Consider the following 22,578-nt stretch of genomic DNA (forward strand, 5'->3'; position numbering starts at 1 on the left):
AGATTTCATGCTGTAACCAGTTAACACAGATGCAGTGGAAGAGAATAGAGATATCCCTGTGTGTCCATGACAAATTAAATGTTTACGAAGTTAGCTCCATGTCTCAGGACAGACAAGCTAATCTGGAGTAATTACTCATGTGCTTCATCTAGGAGGGCGTTTGTGTATTGCTGCCTGAATGCCCCTAAGAAGAATTAGCTGGATTATGATAATAACTGAAGGGCAGATTTCCTTCCCTTTCTGTTTCCCTGAGTTCAAACCATTGTTTCTGTCCTGTATTTTCAGTAGCTTTCTTACACTTCACATGTGAGGAATGCCACAGAGAACAGGGCTGTTTATATCCCACAGAGGATATAAGTTAGATATAAATATATCAGAAAAGAGTAGGGATAACTGACACAGACATCAAACAGAAATTTCAGTGCATAGATTTAGTTTCTTTGCAGTTGAGTTTAACTTGAATATATGCACATTTTATTTGCATATAGAAATTTGTTGGTGATTCTGCATTGCTTTGTGATTAAAATTACTACAGAGCTGATTGTAATTAGTTCCCACTGCCAAGTTTTTAAAACTTTGTCCATTTTTTTTAAATTATCCTAGTCTTCTTAACAGAATTTCAGAATTCTGGAAGTATTGGGGTCATTTTTTGTAGAAAAGCGACAAAGGGTTCAAATGGTGTCATCTATCTCTCATCTTCTGTCTTCCCTATGCATTTGTAAAGCTTTATCTGTGCTGCAAGGCCTACATTTTTCATCTGTCTGTGTACAATTTTGCATTGCAGTTTTGAGAACGAAGAATTGTTACTATTACTAATAATATTTGCCTATTTTTTTTGCCACTGTTGTGGTTTAACCCAACAGTCAGCTAAGCACCACAGAGCCATTCGATCACCTCCCACCCCAGTGGGATGGGGGAGAAAATCGGGAGGGGAAAAAATAAAGGTTCATGGGTTGAGATAAAGACAGTTTCATAGGACAGAAAGGGAAGGGAAATAATAAGGAAGGGTTCCCCCACCCCAGCCAGCCACCCCACATAATCGTTCAGCATGACACCACGTGGTATGGGACATCCCTTTGGCCAGTTGGGGTCAGCTGTCCCGGTTCTGTCCCCTCCCAGCTTCTTGTGCACCCCTAGCCTCCTCACTGGCAGGGCGGTGTGAGAAGTCAAAAAAATCCTCAACTTAATGTAAGCACTGCTCTGCAACAACTGAAACATCGGTGTGTTATCAGTATTATTCTCATCCTAAATCCAAAAACACAGCACCGTACCAGCTACGAGGAGGAAAATTAACTCTATCCCAGCTGAAAACAGGGCAGACACCAAAATCAGTTACTTTTATCTGTTTCTCTTATAATAGTTTCTTTAGAATTTCATTTTGATAACTGTCAATTGGGTCACTATAACCTGTTTAAAGCTCTCAAAAGATGATTTTTGACTGAGAAAGTATTGCTTTGTAATGTGGATGACTGGCAATTATCCATCTGGATTCAAAGGAAATACAGTGTGATTTGATTTCTGCAATTAACTCAATCTTATTGGTCACTTACAATCTTTGAAATGAGCCGTGCCAGAGGTAAGACTGAGACTGTAAGGTGAATTGTGCTCTTAAGTTTGTTGTCCACTACAAGACTGGTTTTAATTATGCTCTCCATGAAATCATATAAAGGGAAATCTCTCACGACAGTGTTTTTCAGCCGTATAGCTCAAAGGCCTACATGAATCTGGATGTGAAGCTTGGAGGCCTTGGACCTGACTATGAAGCCATCAAGGAAAAAGTAAGTGGTGCCCATCATACAGTCTGCTTTTCAGTTGTGCAACGTGAGCTTAGGCAGGGGAGGATGGCAAAGAAATCATCGCTAAGAAGCAGCTCATGTTTGTCTGTACTTTGTGTCCTTGACTCTAGGTCTAGCTTGAGATCCTAAGGGGAGATTCAAATAGAAGACAACCGTATTGAGGATAGTTTCAGCCCTCTGATTTTGTACTCCTAAAAATAGGCGTTAGTTCAAAGAGTTCAACAGGGATAGCTGCACATCATTAAATTATACATTCACATGAATGAGTTGTAGTGTCATTCCCAGTGTAGGGGCTAATATTGCCTACCCTTCAGCGTGGAAGAAAAAGAAGATGTAAGTAGTGTAAACACAAAAAGAAAATAGCTGGGTAAACTTTCCTGACTGTTAAGTAAATGCCAGGTATTACCTTGTTGAAATGGAAACGGGTTGTTTGGAACAAGGATCTGAACAATTGGTATCATTTGACCTGTTCTCTGCTGGTAGCAGCTGTATATCTAAAGTGCTGTAGACTCTATCCTGCGTGCTTTGAGACCTTGTTAATCTGACAACAGTTGCTTTACATGGCATTCTTTAGAGAAAGATTGTAGGACAGCGGGAAGCAAAAATGATGTTGAGAAGCTCTTGTGATTTCTTCAGCCTTTCCGTAAATGAGACAGATTAGAGAGCTCAAACTGAAATGGACAGTGGTGCATAGCCCAGGACACTGTGTGTCTTTAACAGCTCCGTATCACTTGTGGAGCCTGGCATGCCAACGTGGTATTACTGCACTGAAAGGAAGTCACGGACATTAATAACTGGAGCAAGGTAAAGCATACTGCTGAATTTGAGCATAATGAATTGCTGGAAACATAAAGAAGCAGGATATCAGATAAGCAAATGAAGCATGGCATTCAGGACCCTAAAAGTAAGCACAGAGATTTTGAAAGTCTCTCCAAAAGGCGACAAAAATTAGCACAGCCATTTTAGAACAGAACTGATGCATTTCTGTTGAGCTCTATTCTTGATACGGTCCAAGAAAACGCTCTTAAAAATGAAGAATGACTAAAAAATTGCCTTTTATCAGGGTTTCCCATTGTGTTCTGCTTAGGAACGACCAATAGCGTAGCCAGCTTAACCAGCAACAGAGGTGTAAATGGAAGACTCCAGTGGAAAAAGTGTTTCATTGATGGATCCACTGAGATGTTTAGTTAACCATACTCTTTTTTTTTGTCAGAAAGAGAAGTTAAAACAACAAAAGGAATATGCAAAGCAAATAAAGGAACACAACATGAAAAACATTGCTTTGGTTCAGAGGTTACCTACAAAACCCCAGGTCATATCTTCAGTGTCAAGACAGAAGGTAAGACTAGAGTTCCTGTCAAATGTACGCAGGAAATGATTCTGGACTTTGCACAAAGAAAAAGAAAAGCAGGAAATGTAAGTCATAGTATGCTGAAATACTTTATCCACATTGATTTTCCTTTAACTCTAAGGACTTCTACTCTAATGGGATCTCAGCAGGTGCTCTGTGCATCTATTCTGTCGCTGTAGATGTATGCCAAGAGCTGCTGATTTCTTTGCCAGCAGCAGTCTTCACTCCATGCATCCACCTTGCTCACCACGAGAATGTACCGATTGGAAGTGGAGCAGTGCTCCATCCAAGCTATGAGCACTCAGCTTGGCTTAACCAGCTAGCGATGTTTTCCTGGCAAAAGGGCAAGAATAAAGGAGAGCAGGACCCCTGCAGGAACACTGCCCAGTGCAGCACACGCCCTGTTTCACAGCGGTGTTAGAGGCCATGCCACTACAGAGTGCACCCTTCCCATGGACCACAGATAACCTCTTATTAGTCTATTATCCACCTGCCTGCCAGTCTCAATCACAAACTCTTTTCACTTCAGTTGCATAGCTACCGTAATCGGCCTTATTTTTCAAGCCCATACAACATTACTTTAGCCTTCACTGGCCTTCAAAAATAACCTAAATGAGCAACAGCTGACTACTTGACAATGGCATATATAAACGAACAAAGGGAGTGCCTTTTACATCTTGGAGGAAGTAATAAAGCTCTGAAAATACCACGTTCTATCAGATCTGTTCTGCAGGAGCTCACTCACCTGGTGCTGAAAGCACACTAGGTATTTCTCCAAGGTGACGAATGAGAACTGCATGCCTCAGAGAAAAAAGTTTTTGAGTTTACTATCAGCTGAATCCTCAGTTGCTTGCATTCATTTTCAAATGTCACATAAACCACAGAGATGAAACTGCATTCTTTAGATGTCAAAAGGGCTTTGGATTCCTTCAGAAGACTTCCTGGTCTGTTTCACCAACACCATGAGATAATGCAACTTCCACTTGAGACTTAACAGGTGTCTCCAAGTACGTGGCTGAAACACAGATACCAAAAGACACCTCAGGTAAAACCAGGGCTCTCACACTTTCAGAAGTTCCATAATACTGTTTCAAATTTCTCTGCAAGGTAGCTTTACAGGTCTTGTACATCTTTGACAATCCTACAGGCATCTGCTTTGCGTTCTTTCAGCATGGCCCTGATCTGCTTCAGTGATGCATGCCAGATCTAGAACAGCAACTTGAATTATTCAGTTTTGTCTTTTTGCTTTTGATAGTTAAGCGTATCATACAGTAGAAACTAAGGTCAGTTAAACAGAGCTGAAATACTTCTTATTCGCACAGTATAGTCTTTACCCACTTCTCACATGCTCACATGAAGGTTTACCTACATACTGTTACGGAAACACATATTTGGAAAAGCACATGATGAAAGAAAATGGTCTGCCAGGCTGGCAAGTGGGGTTCTTCAAGATGCGCTGTCCCTGTCAATATTCCATTACTGCCCTCCTTTCCCTCTGCTTCATCTGCTGTGTATTTGTTCAGCATATACACAGGCAGGATGTCTGCAGTAGAAAAATGGTTTGTTTCCCACTGCTGTTCATATTCTCAGTATAGTATGTGTAGATCCTGTACAGACTGGGTGTTCCTGGTAAAGAAATGTGTTATCATTTGAGGCCTTTCGATACATCAGTTCCTTAGATTTTGTCATCAAAACGCTCTGTTTCCATCTTTGTCACATTAACATGTAAATGCCTTGCAAGGTATGACTGGGGACGGGAGCTTAATGAGATTTTTTTTTAATGAAGTTTAGAGACTTACTAGACAGTGTTGCTTTTTTGTTTTTAAAGAAAAAATGCTATGCTTCTGTATGTAAGGTGGCCTCCAGAGATAAGTGTCAGGAAGCAAATCTCCTTGAGGTGGGTTATTTTCCTTCGGAGAGGTTTCTTGCTGTTGCCACTGAGGCGTCTAATACTGAACACTGCCAGAAACAAGATCGGGAATTAGAAGAACTACTGACTTGACTCAACATAGAAACATCCAAATTTTCTTGAAGTGAAGGACAGGTTTCCACTTACTCACAATTTCTGCAATCTTCGTGTTTTTAGGCACTGGAATATGCTAAGAAGATTCCGAGACCAAAGACTTTCACAGCAAAACAATCAGATGAAGAGGTGAAAGAGGAAAGAGTTCTGCCACCAACTTTAAAAGGAGACAGTTTACCTCAAATTGCATCTTTGGAAACTTTACAAAGCAGACACGAGAAGGAGAAGCAAGTTGTAGCTGCTTTCAGAACCCTTCATATCTTATAAGTGTTTTGAAGTGATTACAGATATCTTCAAATCAAAAATATCTGAACTGTTTAATTATGAGCTATAACCACCACATATTGATTTACCATTCCATTCAAACATAAAGTGGCTTAAGTTTAATGAATTTTAAATTTTAGAATCATTCTACTGTATCTAATTTCTAAAAACATAAACACTTACATATGTAGCATTTTAAATGTTTGTTTGTTTGTTTTGTTTTTTTCCTTGAAATGAGCTGATCTAGCAGTTGCATCTTTGAGACTAATCAGCTATTGGCTTGTCAGAGCTGGGTCTTTTTTTAGACCTGTCAAACATACGAGCATATCTGTAAAATATTAAAAATAATCACCAGTTTCATTTGATGATACCAGCGATGTTTCTCTTTTTTAAAGTACAGAGGAGACTTTGGCAGACTATCCAGAAATAAAGTCAAATCCGTTACTGGTAAGAAAGAGAACAGAGCTGTGCAAACACATCAGTTGGTAGTGATACAATTCTGATTATTCAGCTGTTACTCTGTTATCTGTTAGTGAATCATTGTCACAGCAAGACCAAAATTTTGAAGCTTCGTTTGGGACAGGAAAATATGAAGCAAGAACTGGCTGTTCATACAGACAATCTGTTATTAGCCAGAAGCAGTTGGAAAATATATTGAGTAACTAAGGATAATTGAGAGCTACATGTTTGAGAGGAAACAGCTTTTAACAGATTAAATCTATAAAAATAACAACCAACAGATGGGTTTCTTGTGATGGTTCTGTTTCTTCAAGTTAGTAAATTATGAATTAAGTCAACATATGAAATGTGATTAGAAAACACAGCAAGGGAATTTTGAAGAAAACACTACGATCTCTTAGAAAATAAGCTAGCTTAAAAAAAAAACAAACTTGTGAATATGTGTAATTGCTTTATCTGATTTATTAAGTCCTGTTTTGTATGGGAGGAGAGAGAATTAGTCTGTGGGCTAAAAGTAAGGTGGGGAATAAAAGACAGAATACCTCTGACATGGCTTTGTCTTTTTCTAGATGCACTGAGATCTTCTCTTCAAGGTAAAGATAGAAATGAGTAAGACTTAACAGATTTCTGGGTTAACGTTTCACCATATTACATCTCTCCATTACCGAAAAAGACACGTTCCTTTCTTTAAAACCCTCCTGACCCACCTAAGAGATAGGAAGCTCTTCATGCTGTGGTTGCTTCCCACCACACATGCTGCGGTGCTTTGCTGAATTAGACTTTGTGGTGTACGTAATCTTTGGGGGAAACTTGGTAGAAGAATTGCCTTGAGTGTGGGGAATGTGGGTCGGGTTGCAGGGAAAATATTTTGGATTTCAAAGTACAGCAGTGGACATCTGCTGTGCGACTTCTGGAATAGGACTGTCCTCTGCCTCAGCCTCCTTCCTCCTCCCCTTTGGGATCTGGACACTTCAGCATTTGGCCCCTCTTTGTAAAATGTGCGTGCCTGCGGTATGATCCAGCAAGCTAGACTGGTAAATGTTTCCATGCCACGCCAGTTGCTGCTTTTCTGGATTTATTTTTAAACTAAATGGTAACACTTTGAAGCATTTCTGATTAGGGAACCTCAACTTGTTGTTTCTGCTTAAAAGTGATAATCCCCCCTTAATACAAACCTCAAGTACCTATTTTAATGAAACCTTCAGATGAATATCAAAGAGCTATTTACTCGTATCTAATATTTTAATTAGATTATATTCTCAATTTAACCCATTAAACCCCCTTTGATGATCTCCATGTTTAGTGTTTAGCCCCAGATGCTGGAGGTAATGAATATTGGACCTTTGATTTAATGAGAACTTCTGCCTTTCCAGCCTGACTCCCTTTGTATCCCCCTTTTTTATTTTCTGAGCTATAGAATTCAGTTAATTGAAGAAGTCTCTTACCACCACACATTAAGGAACCTAAATTAGCATCCCTTTTCTGATTAGAAAATGCAAGCAGACATTTTCTCTTTGATCTGAGGATTGAGTTGAAGTAGGCAACAGCCCCCTGAAAATGAGCTGATGGCCTTATTATTTGGCTGCCATGCAGATGCGTCCATGTGGTGCAAAATGCTTAATGTCTTAATTGATCACCTTCCTCCCTATCTGTCATCCTACTACCTTTTAGAGCTCCCATAAATTAGGGTGATCTTTGTGGGTGGGTGGTATGGTTTTTGTTTTTTAAATAAAACAGTGAACTCTTAGGAAACATTTAAATACTAAACCCATGCTAAACTACAAGCCATGTATATTTATATGATGCTGTGTTGGGGAGGGGGGATTTTTTTAAAAAAAAAAAGCTGATCATGATCGTCTCACAAACCATTTGGAAAGGACTGTATTTTTTCCCCCAGGAAAGGACATTATTTGCAGCATATGTGCAAAGAAAATCTTTTGATCTACCTCAATACTAATGCAAATTCTTCCTGCACCTAACAGATACGGTGGCACAAAAAGGGACCATACAAGTAAATGATGAGCATCCATCTGCTTAAAAGCAAAGGCCAAAACTTAATGTCTTTCAAATTAGGAAGGCGAGGAATTTAAATAAGAAATAGGCCTTGAATTTTGCATTAAGTATTCAGGGAGAGATTTAGTTGGAGTAGAACCTGTCTGCCGTAGTCTCACGGCTGCAGCACAGCTATTCACAGAGCGCAGCGTTGCTCGCCGTGAGCACAGGCTGCCTGGACAGGGGCAGAAACATATTTGCATACATCATGCAATGGAAACTCTCAGCATTTACTTGGCAGCCCCCTGCTACTTGCCACCATCCCTTAAAATTTTTGACTGGGGGAAAGCACAGAGGCAGGGGCAAATAATGTTTTCACGGCAGGAAGGCATACAGGTGTGGCTCATCTGGTGCTGACAGGCAACAGCATTTGAAGCTTTTGTATCTCCTACACCAAATCAGAGCCACCTTGGTACTACCAAATGGCACATCACCAGCCAACCTCCTGAAAAAAACAAGGTCTCTGATCTGTCTGAGTGCTGGGTCTTGTCTGTGGGGCACATCATGCCAAGGTGGAGGTTGCAATAAAAGGTGATTCTCAATCCCCTCGTTACCCTTCTTCCCTGAACACTCTGCCCGAGCAAAGATTGCTCCCTTCGAGGCCCGGTTCCCTCCATGATCCCACCAGTAGCATTGCCTCAAAGGGGGAAAGAGAGGAGTGCAGTTCTCCTTACAACTCCTGTTATAACAGGAGCGTGGACAACACTGCACCCTGCCTGGGGAGGGGAGGGAAGGGGCAGAGGTTCAGGAGCTCCAAGCATCAAGAGGGGGACACAAGACAAGTAGAGGTGATCCTCTGGTACCTTCAGCAGTCAAAAACCCGGGGATAGTTCTATTTAGGAGCAACAGCACCGCAATAACATCACCCCTGCATTTCTTTTGAAGACAACTGAAGTGAGCTTTCTACCACCTTCCCCTCAGCAAGTGAAAACAGCTGCTCGTAGGCCACTGTCTGACCAAAAAAAAAAACGTTTTATCAATTTAAAGCATTAAATAAGCCATGTCCTGTCAATACAGCACTAAAGACAAACTGTTAAAGGTGAGGACGGTAAAACAAGGCAAGAGCAAGTCCAGCCCTGCAGTCACTGAGTACATCAAACAGGCATCAACAAGCTGTAATGGTTGAACGGGGCACAAACCAATCACTTGATCGCTGATCATCTGTGTTTTGAGATCAATGCTACAGTAAATTATAATAGCACAGAGAATGTGCCTTGTCTTTTCCACATGGCCCAAACCTGCGAGATCTCCTGCAAGAGACTAAGCAGGCATGTGAAGGAAGGACCGATTCTGGCGACTGCTTCCGCGGTGTGAGAAACAACCCTGGAGGCACAAACCCACGGCGACAGGTAAATGCAGTGAATCGCCACTGGTGACAGCTGGCAAGGGTGAGTTAAAGCAGCCTGCCTTACACAACAGCCTGCTTTGAACAGAAGCGATACTGAGCCAAAAACCTGGATAGAGCAGATGCTAAAGAAGCGTCCAGCAGCTCAGCAAGAGCTTTGCATAATCGTGAGCGCAGGGCGGGCAGCTGCAGGTAATGCCACAGTGCTGGCTTTCTGCGTGTCACTAGGAGCACTTAAGGGTTTGTCCCAGCAGCCGCAGCAAAGCCAACGTGATGCACAGCGGTGGAGAAGATGGAGTCTGGGAAAGCAAGGTGAGTGGGCTCAGCAATAGCTGAACCGAGAGCAGCACAGCATTTGGGCAGCTTGCCTTTGCTCCTGGCATTTCAGAAACCTGTGTCACAGAGCGACCTCATTAACACGAGCTAAAGCCAACTTCTTGAACGACTGTCTGTGCACTGCCAGGTTGAAGAGGCACTGCAGTCCGCTGTGGGATCACCCTTTCTTCTCCTAACCATACCCTCTGCATCCACCTGCCTTTATCACCAAGTGCACTGCATGGCAGTGCTAGCAACAGAGCTGCAAGTGTTCCATCTAAGCTTATTATGGTATAGAAACAAGATAAATCTAAGACAGAAATAAGCTACTTTTCAAGCTGAGTAAGACCATCCAAGTGGGAGTTTGCAGTTAATTGGGGTGAGGCTGTTTGTTACTGCGACTAGAGAGGAAGAACAAAGTCATCGGTTTGGGAGGCTGCGGCACTCACGCTCGCAGTGCCGTGCTCAGCATCCTACCCACAGCCACCCATCCTCTGCTCCTCCTCATGGCCCACCTGCAGAAACTTCACTTCTGCCAGCCGATGGAAAGAAATCACTGCATCCATTAGCCAGCAGAGAAGCAACGAGAGGAAGATGTGAAAAGAATTTTACACAGCTCACGCAATGCCTGGATCACTTGCTAGGCATGGCCATGGGTTTTTTACACCCACACCAGGTGACAATCCACACTGTGTTGAGGGCTGATACTACACATTTGTTTCATAGCAAGACTTTGCAAATAATTTGCTATACAACTGCCCATACAGCTTACATGGAAAGAGAAAAAATAAAGGGGGGGGGGGACAGCTTTCCAGTCCCAAAAAAGTTAAAAACGTTAAGAACAGCAGAGGAGAAAATGCTCAAAATAAAAACAGAAAGCAAAAGTTCATGGGAAGATTTAACAGAGCAATCTACACTTTATTTAATGAAAACAGCCACAAACATTAACCACTTAAGTGTAAATTAAATTAACAGGAAACAATTTCATTTCAAAAAGCACACAGAAGAATCCTTAATCAAAATCAAGACTTCAGTGGATATCTTGAAAAATAGGAAATCCACCAAGATCAATTTTTTCCTGCAAGACTTTTCCACACAGCAATTCCCAAGCAAAGATGTAATAGTTATAAAATAAAAATAATAATAATAATTTTAAAAAAGCCAGCTTCAAACAACGTCTCTCCTACTCCTCAAGCTTCTTGGGGAGAGCAGCAAAGGCAGAGCAGGAAAAAGTCAGCAGCTCTCACTGCATAAGGCAGGACCAGGGAATAAAAACTCGTTTCGCATATTCTAAGAGCAAATCTCAGGGATAAACAAACAAAATATTTCCCCATCCCTTCCTTTTTCCCGGGACCACCTCCACTCTCCGAACACACGATAACCTCTTCCCAAAAGCTTCACCAGACAGTTCAGAGGCTGCAGCCTCCTGTCGCAGGCGTCGCATCCCAGCCTGGAAGGAGCTGGCTCCTAAGGACGGGGCTGTTTCGGGTGGTGATTTCCTTCCTCTGCCTCAGTCTCGTTTAGCCCTTGTCTGCACCCAGATTTCTGGGCTAAGCAGCCTGTTCCCAAAACCTTCTCCCGTTATCCGCAAGGTGCACACCACTGCAGCGTCCAGGCTGGGACAGGGGCTTCTCTGGGGTCGGGTGGTTGTTGTGCGTGTATTTGTTACGAGCAGCGAGCGGCTTTGGTTTTAAACACACCTGTAGTTTTAAATGTTAGCCTGGAGTGGGGAAGGCGGAGCGGCGTTTGGGGATTAATACATTTTCTTTTGATCAGCATCAACACATCGGGAAGCGAGCTCCTGTCGCTGCAGGGGAGAGGCAGCAGAGACTCGAGCAGCACCGGGGTCGTATCCTGACCCTTCCTCGTACGCCTGGCACATCCCGGGGGGGCACGGCCAGCAGCAGACAGGGGACGGGGGGCTGCGAGGCACCCGGGTGCCAGGAGGCTTTGGAAGGGCACAGCCCCCTGCAGGTAAAAATCACCTTGGCTCTGCCACTGTGATGGCAACAAGCACTGGTTTGGGGGTTCAGCTCGGTGCAGTGGCATCACCCCCGCTTGCCCAGCAGCCCCTTGCCCCCTCCCAGCCCGGCAGCACCCGGGCTGACACCCAGCTTGCTCCGCATCCCCTGGGCGCCTTGCAAAAGCGCGGTGTAAACGCACAAAGTCAGCGTTGCGTGTGCGCGCCCCAAAACCTCTGTCCTTGTGCTTAACCTCCTCCTGCCTTTTTTCTTTGTGGACTTTCCACATCAGAGTATTTTATATGCTCTTAATATGGCTATTAATGTCTGCATTAATAACAGAGTGAACATTTCACTAATAAAAGGAATTGCGCGCATACAGAATCAGGATTTGCAGTCTCCCCGTTCACTCAGGTGCAATTCTTTTAATGATTCTGTACTCCCCTCCTCCTAACATTCTTCCTCACTAACCTGAAGGCATTTCTCATGTGTTTCTCCAAACACTTTGCTGCCCAAGCCCAAAATCCACCCGAACAACGGATGCGAGCCGCTGAGCTCCGTGTGGGTGGGAAGGCCAGCACCGCACAGCACCGCACAGCACCGCAAAGCGCCGCAGCACCCAAAGGTGCCCAGGAGAGATCTGTCACATAAATGTCACCGCAGGGTCTCCTCTTTTAGCTCACTTCGAATAACTCCTGACTAAACACCCGCTCCAGGTGAGGTTGGCAACCAGCACAGAGCAAAACGAACAAAACACCTGGCACTCAGGGAGTTTTTTGGGTTTTTTTTAGCACTGTGCCGCATGGCGAGGTTTTCCAGTCCTCCCCCCTCACCTCCCTGCCTGCAGCCGGGGCAGGGGAGAGCCGGGATGCGGAGAGGTTTTAGGGAGGTGCACCTTTTTTTTTTTTTTAATTAAAATGTCTGTCCTGGAGGTACTTACAAATACAAATAAATGTAAAAGACAGCTAGCTATTTTCTGCATAGATGTTTGGGTGTTGTTTTCCCCTCCCGCAACGTCTAATCTTTATTATTTTACGTGTAAAAAACATAAAGGGAAACCCACGGAAAGGAAGGAAACGTACACGTTTCAGTCGTCTGTATTTTATATATTAAACAGGGACGCATTTTCCCTCACAAAACCGCATGTCCCGTGGTCTAAAATACCCTGAAAGGTGCTACCGGACAACCAAATCTAGCTCCCGTTTAAAAAAAAAAAAAAAGAGAGAGAGAGAAAGAACAGAAAAAGAGAAGAACAGAAAAAGAGAAGGGAAAAAAAAAAAAAGAAGAAAAGAAAAAAAAAGATAACCTAAAGAGACCCCGACGGAGCGCACCCGAGTTTTAGCCGAGGGAAGCCCCAGGAGGAGCAGAGCGGTTTCGCCGGCCGACAGCTCACCCCAGGGGAGGAAAAAAAATAAAAACCCGTGATTTACCTGGAAATTAAAACCATTTCCCTGGCAGAAAGGTAAAGGCAAAGCGAGCACGGGCGGTGACTGCAGTGCGGAGCCCGGGGAGGCGGCGGGGCAGGTGCGGGCGGGGAAAGGAGCAGAACCTAGAGCCAGGTCTGGGGCTCTCGGAGGGGGAAAAAAAATAAAGAGATCCTGCAGGTGATTCACACCTGGGAGCCGTGAAGAAATCACGCTGCCGGTGGCTCTCCGAGCTGCAGAATATTTCTTGCTAGCTGAGAGCAGCCCCGGCGGGTCCGAGTTGTTCCTGCTGCTCCCCTCTTTCCCTTCCCCGGCTCGGAAGGAAAGCAAGGGTAACTTCTGGCTTACCTGGATCTCGGCAGGGCGTTTGTACAATTCTTTTGGCCAGCAAAACGCCTTCCCTGGAAGTTCTGCCCGGGCCCAAACCCGACCCACAGCGCTCCGGAGGGAGGCGGCGGGGTCCTATGGGGCTGCGGGCGGCACCCCCCCGGCCGCCGCTCCCGGTGCCCTCGTTTTTTCCTTGGAAAACCGAGGAAAAGTCAGGGAACGGGGAAAAGTCCGATATTTCCAAGGGAAAGGAAAATTTAAATGGAAAGTCGCTTTTTTTTTTTTTTTTTTTCCTCCCCACCAGGCTGAGGTTTGGGGCGGCGCTGGGGGTGGGTGGTGGCTCCGCAGAGCCCCCCGCTGCCTTCACCCCTGCGGGCAGGGGTCGTGCTGTGTGTCCCCCCCCCTCCCCAAATCACCTCCTCCAGCCAGAAACACCCCCCCCCCCATCCCCCCTGGGCTCCGGCACTACTGGAGGCTGGGGGGCGAGGGGCGATTTGCGGGGTCGGGGCTGGGCGAAGCCGGCCCTAGAGGCGGTGGGGGGCGGCCAGGAGGTCCCCGTCCTCCAGGATGTCCACCTCGTCCTCGGGGTCCTGCAGCAGGAAGGGGCCGGGGGGGCCCTTGCGGGGCTCGGCGGCGGCCCCCTCGGGCAGCTCGGGCTCGGGGGAGCTCTGCCCCCGGCTCTCCTCGCCCCCAGCCCCTTTGGGGTCGTCTTGGGTTTTCCGCAGCTGCTTTTTGTGCTTCATCCGCCGGTTCTGGAACCAGGTTTTCACCTGGGGGAGGAGAGCGCGGGGAGGATTTAAAAATAAAAATAAAAAATAAGCGTGGAAAAGAGAGAATAAAATTAAAAACGAACTGGGGAGGCTGCAGGGGGGGAAGGGAGAGGTGCCAGCCTTGCCGGAGGCTGCTGCCTCCCCGTACCTGGGTCTCGGAGAGGCTGAGAGCCGTGGCCAGCTCCACCCGCTCGGGCGTGGAGAGGTAGCGCTGGATCTCGAAGCGCTTCTCCAGGCCGGAGAGCTGCGAGTCGGAGAAGACGGTGCGGGCTTTGCGGCGGCGGCAGTGCTTCCCGGGCAGCTCGGGGGCGGCGTGCGGCTGGAACAGGGCCGGCACCGGCACTCCTGGGGGGACACGCGGCGGACACCCGGGCTGCGGCCGGCCGGCCCGAGCCGTCCCCGGAGGGCAGCGGAGGCTGGGGGGGCGGCTTTCCCCGAGCCTCGTCCCCCCCCGGATATCAACAGTTCGTTTTCTGAGGTCGTTTCACTGCTTTTTAATCTTTTTTTTTTTTTAATTTTATTTTTTTTATTATTATTATTGTTGCTTCTCTTTGTATTTTTGCTCTGCCTGGCCGAGCGCATCGCCCCGGCTCAGCCCGCAGGCTCCCCGCCGCAGAGAGCGCGGCGAGGTCGGCAGGAGGACGGGAGCCCTCCGAGAGATTAAACCCAAACGAAAAGCACCCAGGGCAAGGAGGGGGAGCCGTGAAAAAGGCCCGGAGGGGGGCGGGCAGGGGCAGAGCGCTGCTCCGCGGCCACTCCGCTGCGCAACTCCGGCTGCCCGGCCAAAAAACTTCGCCGGGGTCTCTCCATCCCCAGCGGGGAACCGGCCTCGGGAAGGGGCTGCCCCCAGCATCCTCCAGCCTCCCCCAGTCTCTCCCAGCGTATCCCAGTCTCTCCCAGCATCTCCCAGCCCCGGAACGACCCCAGCGTTGCTGTCGGAGGTGGAAAACCGAAGCCCGGACCCCATCCGGAGTGGGCGATGCGCGGGGAAAAAAATAAAATGTTATCGCTCCAAAACTAAAGAAATAATTGAAAAAAAAACGAACAGGTAGGAGATCCTGGGGTCGCCGGGCTCCGGATCTCGGCTCACCGAGGGAACGAAAAGCGGCGGCGCCGGGGGCTCCTCTCCCCGGTAACGAAGCCCGGGGCTCCCCGAAACCGCCGGGCAGCGGGACGGGGACGAGTCCGGATCCGGAGCGGAGCCCCGCAGCGGGACGGGGACGGGGACGGATCCGGAGCCCTGTGCCTCTTGTCCCCGCTGCTCCCGGGGCTGGGAGCTCCGTTCCCACCCGGCTCGACGGCAGAGCTCGGTGGGTGCCCCCCTGCCCAGCGCCGCACTTACCCGAGGCGGTGAGGAAATAGGGGTGGTGGTGGTGATGCTCCGGCTTGTGCAGGGCAGGGTGCGGGTGAGGCGCCAGCAGGGTCGGGGTGGGCATCAGGGGGTAGCCATAGTCCAAGAGGGGGACGCGGGAGGCCAAGGAGCCGGGGAAGTGCTCGGGGGGCACCTCCCGCAAGGGTTTGGGCTTGTGCAGCAGGATGTCCTCGATGAAGAAGGAGGTGGGCCGGGGCGCGGAGACGGGGTGCACGGGCGAGGTGAAGTTGAGGTTCATCGCCGCCGTCCCCTCGCCGGGCAGCGGGGAAGGGACGGAGCCGGGCTGCGCGCTGGCTGCCGCGGGGGAGAGGGCGGCCGGCCGCGCGTCCCGGGACAAAGCAAAAGGAGCAAAACTAAGGGCGACGACAAACACACGAACAAACAAACAAATCAAACAAGACCAGATAAGGCCAAAAAAAAAAAAAAACACCGATAAGAAATAATTCCCCCAGGCGGGAAGCGGCCGGGAAGCGCCGGGGGAGGCGAGGCGGCTGGCTTTGCGCTGCGCGGGGCGCTGCGCGCCTTTGAGGCGCAGGGCAGGGGCTCTCGGGCGGAGCAATGGTGGGAGGGGGCGGCCCCCCGGCCCCCCCCGGCCCCCCCCAGCCTCCGCGGAGGGGGCGCGGAACCACCGCGGGGCCGCGCACCCAGCCCCGTGCAGCGCGGCCGCCCCCAGCCCTTGCCCCAGCGCGGGGCTTTGGGGAGTTTTCAGCCCCCGGGGGAGGGGCTGGGGGGGTCGTTTCCCTTTGGGTTTTTTACTCCCGTTTGTTATCTTTTTAACGTAGAAATTTTTGGGGGTGTCGCGCTTTCCCGAGCTGTCCCACACTCCGCTCCCAACTTGGCCCCACGCACACACCTTGTGCCTTCCTGCCCGGGTTGTGTCCCAGCGGGGTTTTGCTCCCATCCTTTCCCCGTTCTGTGTTGTGCTAACACTTCTTTTTTTCTCTTTTTTTTTTCCCTTTTTTTCTTTTCTGTCTTTCCTCTGTTTGTCTTTTTTCCCCCCTAATCTGTAACATTCATTTCCCCGGAGTCAATTTGCTAAAATGAGGGTGATATACCACATCATAGCCGAGATAATTTCGCTTCGCATCTCAGAAAATTGCTCTAATTATTGATGTTAAACTCAGGGAAATTAAAAGAAGGCACTTCTCCTTCATCTCCTGATTTTAAGCTCTAATTTGTTGAAATCGAGTTGTCATCACAATTCCAATCACTACCGTTAATAGTAAAAGTGTTCTAATAGAGCCAGAATTCGCGCAACCCATGCTATTAGATAATTAAGAAAGATGTTAGAAAGGCAAGTGCTAATCCTTGGGCACACGGACAGCATTTCCATCTGATCCAGCAGGTAGAACAAATTAATTACCAGAATCAATTAGTCCTAAAAGTACAGTTCTCCAGGAAGTGTAAGCCGCGTCTTCCATATGGATGAGCTGGTAAATGGTAAATAGATGAGAAAAAAAAAAAAAAAAGAAAGAAAAAAAAAACCCTTTAAAAGAATAGAAATGGCAATCGTCCTGTTTTTAATGAAGCTGCAAGTCGGAGCGCCCGACTTTTTCCGGCGGTGCCGGCTCCTCTCCGCGGCTGCCGGGCAGAACCGCGCGGCCCCGATGCGCGCAGGATGCGCGCAGGAAGGGGGGGGGGGGGGGGCGGCAGCCCCCGGCCTCGGCAAACGGGGGAGCAGGGAAAAAGGACGTATATTTCCTTTTATAAATGACGAAGGAATTATAATGCCGCGGTAGCTGTCAAAATACAGCTGCATCCACGTGTAGGTATAAACATACCTACATAAATATCTCTATATATTCAGCTGTGCGACCGACAGCATCAGTTGCGCTTGGCCAAAACTCACAAGCGGGGGTACCAGAGAGCGTTCCCAGGCAAATCCACAGGCGGCTGTGCTGGGTTTTTGTATTTTTGGTGGTAGTTTGTTTTTTTGTTTGTTTGTTTGCTTGTTTTGTTTTGTTTTTTTTCGGTGCCTGCAGGCAACGCGTGCCACAGGCTTTGCTTTACGCATGCATTGCCCCCACGCGGGAAGGCACCAGAGTGCTCCCCGCACACCCTTATGCAGTGGACAGACAGACAGACTGACACACAAGGTAGACAGATGGACAGGTGCCCGCTGAACGGGCAGGAGCAGGGATGGGGACGGGGACAGGGATGAGGATAGGGACAGGGACAGATCCCCGTCCGCCCCCACAGCGATGCATCTTGCTGTGTCTCCTCCCCTTCTAAAATCAGGCCAGGATTTGTGCCGGCAGTTTTGCAAACACACCGGGCTGACAACTTTCTCTGAGGAGCAAATGAGTAAGAAAATGAATTAACAGGATGAAGCGGGGCCAATGCCCAGGCTGTTAATGGAGGGAGCGCAGCCAGGGGCGTGTAAGCCGCTTGACTGGCCATTTCATCAGCTGAGATTGCTTCTCCGGGAGGGCTGGGGCTTTACTCGTCAGTCATGTATACAGAGAGAGATAATTTTTTTTTAAGAAGGTTCAGAAGATTAAAGATGTGATACTTCAGCCGGGTCAGGTCACAGTTTCAGCATCTTCCCAGGGCTAACTCAGGGGCCAAAAGCAGAGGCGATAGCGCTCTGCCTGCAGAACCCCCCCACCCCCCCCCGAAGGAAGGTAACCCTAGGAAGGGGGAACCTCTGCACTGCAGTCCTCACTACCAGTGATTTTCATGTAACTGTTTTGTGGCTTTTTACACCAGGAATTGGGTGCTGGGCACCTCCAGGTGGTGGTGGCAGGGCAGTGTCTTCACCCCACAAGCCTTTTACCTGTTTTTCTCCTTTTGGCCCATTTTTACAGGTCCCCGTGTTGACAGGTGTCCAGCAACAGGGTTGTCACCCCTGCACTCCCAAACCCTCCCGGTTGCACCCTTGCACCCCAGGGAGCAGCTCCGGGATCACAGATTCACCCTTTTTCTGTCCATGCAGACATACACACACAGCTGTTCCTCTGGGCTTTCACACATACGCACGATCCCGTTTGCTGCCAAATTCACAGGTGCATCGGGTCTCCAGAGAGACCCCTCGGGACATCCCTTAAACTGAGCAGTGTCCCCCTTTGAGGCAGAAAATGCCCCAAACCTGGGGAGAAGCTGAGGGGTCACCTAGGGGAGAGAGCAAGGCTCAGTGCAACCCAGGGGCTTTGTGCAAGACAGGGAGAAGTAACAGGGCAGGCTGCTTCACTCACCGTGTGCTTCCCTTCCCATGGGGGGACAGAATTCCTTCTCGGCACCATGTTCTCACATCCTCCCCGAAATACCCTATGGTGTGTGCAATGTCTCAGCCCGCAGCCCCTGACACTTCAGACCTCCTCCAGAGGCACGAGTCTGTGCAACCAGGTAGCCACGCTCCTGCGGAGCTCGTTTGTTGTTTCTCCAATACAATAAAAGGATTTCTGCAGGCTCAAAGAGCTTTATAAACTTTGCTAGCAGCAATACACAGATATCCCCCCCCCAATATGTATACACACCCACACCTTTCCTGATTTAGTAATACACAAGTGCTGCGCTTACACGAATGCCCATTGCCATTATTTGCACACTTAAGATCATTTGAAGGTATTATGGGAAAATTTTACAGAGGAAAAGAAATTTATTTGACTTAAGTCCTAGGGGGACATTTAAAAGGTTGGTGTAGCTGCACTGATGTTAGCTTTATTTCAGTGCCTTGCATTAAGGATAAATTTGGTGCGGTTTAAAAATACATGCACTTACCTTCCTGTGGCTCTTGAAGAGGTAGGGTAGCTTGGGAGCCCAGCCTTTTCATGCCTTTCAAGACAAATCCACTCAAAAAGGAAGGGTTAAATTAAAAACAGACAGCCTCGCTACGATCAAAATGGGAGCCTGGCTGCGGGAAAGAGGTCTGAAGAGCTCGGTTTGAGTAGCCACACACACAGCGCGGAGAGAGGGCCTTTGAACACACCGCGCGGCTTAATGGAGAATGTTCCCTGTGTGATTCTTCAGGCGGGCATCCCACCCTTGTACCATGGGGTGCCTCTGCCTGGGGGCTCCCTGGGGGGTGATGGTGTGGGGAAAAGCACTTCGGTGGCCACCAGGAGCTTTCCCCATCCACACCCAGCCCGCCTGTGTCCAGGCCTCTCCATCTCTGCAGGCCTCCAACGCCCGCCTGGTGTGGGCCCGGCCCTGCCTCCTACGTGCTGACATTGAATCCCTGAGGATTTTTAAAATCCAGGGGAAGAGACACAGTGTGAGAGAGTAGTTATAGACCAGAGGCCTGCTCAGCACCCGCGTACGAGGCTGGAGTGTGTGTCAGCCTGGCCTGCGGCAGCGTTTTCCTGTCGGCAGCCCCGCCATGTGCCCTGACAGGGCCCAGGTTGGACGAGGGCCGGGTGGATCAGCCTTGAGCTCAAAATGCTTCAAACAAGCAGGCCTCAGGACTGGGAATGAGTGATGGGAGTGATGGAGGGGGGGAGGAAGCATCAAAACCAATTTTAGCCCCCAGCAGGGGCTGACTGCAGCACCAGGAGGGACCCAGCCAGGTCTTCAAAGGCTCAGGAGCACTGCCACCCCAAAACACGCTGTCCTGCAGCCCAGGGACAGGCACATTCCCTTATTCGTAGCCTAGATGAAGAAAAGAAGACAGAATGGGAACTAAATAAATAATCCGACTGTTATTATTTATTTTTTTTTCCCAAGGTTTCCAATGCCCCAATTAAAAAACGTGTCTGTTCCTAACAGAATCACTGAATTTACCCACAAACAACATCACAGTAATTTCAGGGCTACAGGTCTGGGTAAGAAGCACAGGGGAGGATGGAAGTGCTTCATGGGCTCGGGGATTTTGTTCCTAAATCCAGAATTTTGTCTCTGTACTGAAAATCTGCCTCATTATCTGATAATCCCAAATATTTTCTGATGACAGGGTACCTACATAAGGAGAATGAAAACACTATCGTCAACAGGTTAGGGCTAAACACTTCCCCCAGAGCAGTGACCCTTACTAGGAGCTAGAATCTGTTTAATTATCTGAAATCTGTATGCAACTTCATCAGTGTATTTGTACTACTCCAAAACACAGAAATTGGGAGGGAGATTTGGAAGTTTCCCAGGGACCTGCTTTCAATTAATCTTCTCTTCTTTTGGTTTACATACCAATTCTTCCTCATCGTGTGTCCAACCCATGGGCATTGCTTATTCCCTCGAGGCGAAGGTGATTATTTCATCCATGACCATCTGTACTTTGGGATCGCCGCTAATCCTTTGCTCTCAAAAAATCCATTCTCGATGCTGTTGCCCCTGCTTTGCTGTTGCCTTTGGCACATTAATGCTCATTCATTTTCGTTCATTCAGGCTGTGTAACAATCATCTGCGCAGCTCAACGTTTTGATTCACCTTTTTGCAGTAACGATTCAGAACCTCCCTTGTTTCCCTAGTCTCGTGGCATATGCACCTTGCATATCCTTGCTTTTAACCATCAGGGCAGGATAATCCCCCTTGTCCCTTTCTTATCCATTCAACCTTTATTTTACTCCCATTGTATTCCTACTGTTCTTTGTGTTTTTCCTCTGATTATTTGTCATACTGTTTCTGTAGCTCCAAATACCTCACAAAAACCTCATACGCCTTTTCTTCTTAAAGAAATACTTTGAATATATAATCCCAAGTCTGATCTCAGGCTGGCGAAAGTCAGGCATAACTTCTATAAAATCCAATGGAGCACATAAATCTAAATGACGCAGGTGCTTTGATTTTTTCAAGTCCATTCTTTACTTTCCAACTTTAAAGTGTCTCATTCTGAAGTCTTAAAAATAAAAAGCACACAAATGATGCACTTTGAGGTCAGAGAAAGCTATTATGGCCACCCAGCCTGACCTCCTGAATCACACAAGCCAGAGTTTCATCCAGTAACTCCCATATCAAACCATAAAAAACACCCAACCTAGGTAGCCAGTGGAATAAGAATACCAGTTTTCTAACACTTAAAACTATGTTTGATCCATCTTGATGTATACACAGGAAATTCTTGTATATAAATAGAGTGAATGAGCAGCTTTCTCTCTTCTCTGTATCTCCAGCAAGCATCTGCACTCTTCTTTATTTATATTCTGACTAGCTCCATTGAAAATCTGAGACTATTTACAAACTCGGCACTAAGCTTTTTAAAATATGATTCAGCCTTCAGTTAAAAGATCAATCTCTTCTAGACACTAGATTTTACACATCACTTAGGACAAGTCTCAACATCCTGGCTTAGTTTTTCCTCCTGGTTTTAATGCACAAATTGTTATATCATCTCATGCTGAGACACAAGATGCACACAAATGCCATGCATTACATACATCTCGCACACTACGTGTCACACGCACAGCGACAGTCGCAAACTGATGCTGCCTTAGCCAATCATTTTGCGAAAAGAAAAGAAATCATGCGTTATTGAAAGATAATTAAACCTTTTTCTTTCATGTTTGCTCCAACCAGATTGCAAAACTAGTTGGACCTAGTTTACAAAAAAGATAACCTTTTTGATGATCAAAGGAAGAGATTGGTTCCATTACTTGCATTAGTCAGAGTTGTCTGTGCTGTGGCCTTCAGAATAAAGGGAGAAATGTACTTTAGAAAGATCTGAGTAACACACTTTACTCGAAACATTTTTGTATTATATTGCTTCTTGACTGTTTCAGCTTACTCTGTATCTGTGCACTTTATTTTAAGCACTCCAGAAGTGGATGACAGGTCTGGGGGAAAAAAAGATAGAATCTAGTCAGCGTCCAGCAAATGCATCTTCAAATAATGCTTTAAAACTGGAAATTACATTTTGAAATGGCATTTTGTACATTTCCAAGGATGAGGTATTCAAATGGCGATATGATGTAATATAATATTGTCTACTGTTAAAAACTCTTTCTCACATTTGTCAATATTATTTTAAACTGGAAATACTAAAATGCTCTAAGTCATCTGAAACAAGAAATGATGTGGATAGGTGCATCATAATAAATTAGTACGATAATATTTGCATGATTTTTCCACACTTCAAAAATGCATTCAATTTATTTAGTTTATTGGATTCAGTCCAGTTCTTCCTTGCTCATTTTGGTATTTTATTGTAATACAATTTCCTGCTAAAAAGAAATAAAAATAAGAAACCTTGTA

At 47.0% G+C, this 22,578-nt stretch overlaps 2 protein-coding genes across 7 annotated transcripts in view; one reads left to right on the plus strand and one right to left on the minus strand.

Moving 5' to 3' along the window:
• Positions 1–7,516, plus strand: part of JHY (junctional cadherin complex regulator) — a 21,423-nt gene extending 13,907 nt beyond the window's left edge. For 2 of the 3 annotated variants that reach the window (XM_083808686.1, XM_083808685.1), the window contains exons 7-9: positions 1,698–1,778; positions 3,010–3,135; positions 5,234–7,516. In XM_083808686.1, the coding sequence (XP_083664812.1) occupies positions 1,698–1,778; positions 3,010–3,135; positions 5,234–5,437 (411 nt within the window). In that variant the 3' untranslated portion in view covers positions 5,438–7,516. The remainder of the gene's footprint in view (positions 1–1,697; positions 1,779–3,009; positions 3,136–5,233) is intronic. The other variant, XR_014574756.1, reaches the window with a different exon arrangement.
• On the minus strand, positions 3,143–16,861 carry BSX (brain specific homeobox). Of its 4 annotated transcripts, none has more exons than XR_014574759.1 (4): positions 15,430–16,861; positions 14,236–14,432; positions 12,997–14,087; positions 3,143–4,162 (listed from the first exon to the last, which is right to left on the minus strand). XR_014574759.1 is itself a non-coding variant. In XM_083808695.1 (3 exons), the coding sequence occupies exons 1-3, from the start codon at positions 16,358–16,360 to the stop codon at positions 13,842–13,844; spliced, it is 1,374 nt and encodes a 457-aa protein (XP_083664821.1). In that variant the 5' UTR covers positions 16,361–16,861; the 3' UTR covers positions 10,411–13,841. The 4 variants fall into 4 exon arrangements, 1 of the variants encoding a protein (XP_083664821.1); XR_014574760.1 differs by lacking the exon at positions 3,143–4,162 and adding an exon at positions 10,411–11,305; XR_014574761.1 differs by lacking the exon at positions 3,143–4,162 and adding an exon at positions 10,411–11,325.
• Between the last annotated feature and the right edge of the window lie 5,717 nt (positions 16,862–22,578).

The sequence above is a fragment of the Anser anser genome (assembly GCF_964211835.1).
Source record: "Anser anser genome assembly, chromosome: 22".
In the NCBI taxonomy this organism is placed as follows: Eukaryota; Metazoa; Chordata; class Aves; order Anseriformes; family Anatidae; genus Anser; species Anser anser.

Excerpts from the sequence above, each read along its gene's own strand:
- BSX (XM_083808695.1), bottom strand. The coding sequence starts at position 16,360 with ATGGGAGCAAAACCCCGCTGGGACACAACCCGGGCAGGAAGGCACAAG. Across the intron at positions 14,433-15,429 it reads CTATTTCCTCACCGCCTCGG|GAGTGCCGGTGCCGGCCCTG; the intron begins GTAAGTGCGGCG and ends GTGTCCCCCCAG. Across the intron at positions 14,088-14,235 it reads TCAGCCTCTCCGAGACCCAG|GTGAAAACCTGGTTCCAGAA; the intron begins GTACGGGGAGGC and ends CTCCTCCCCCAG.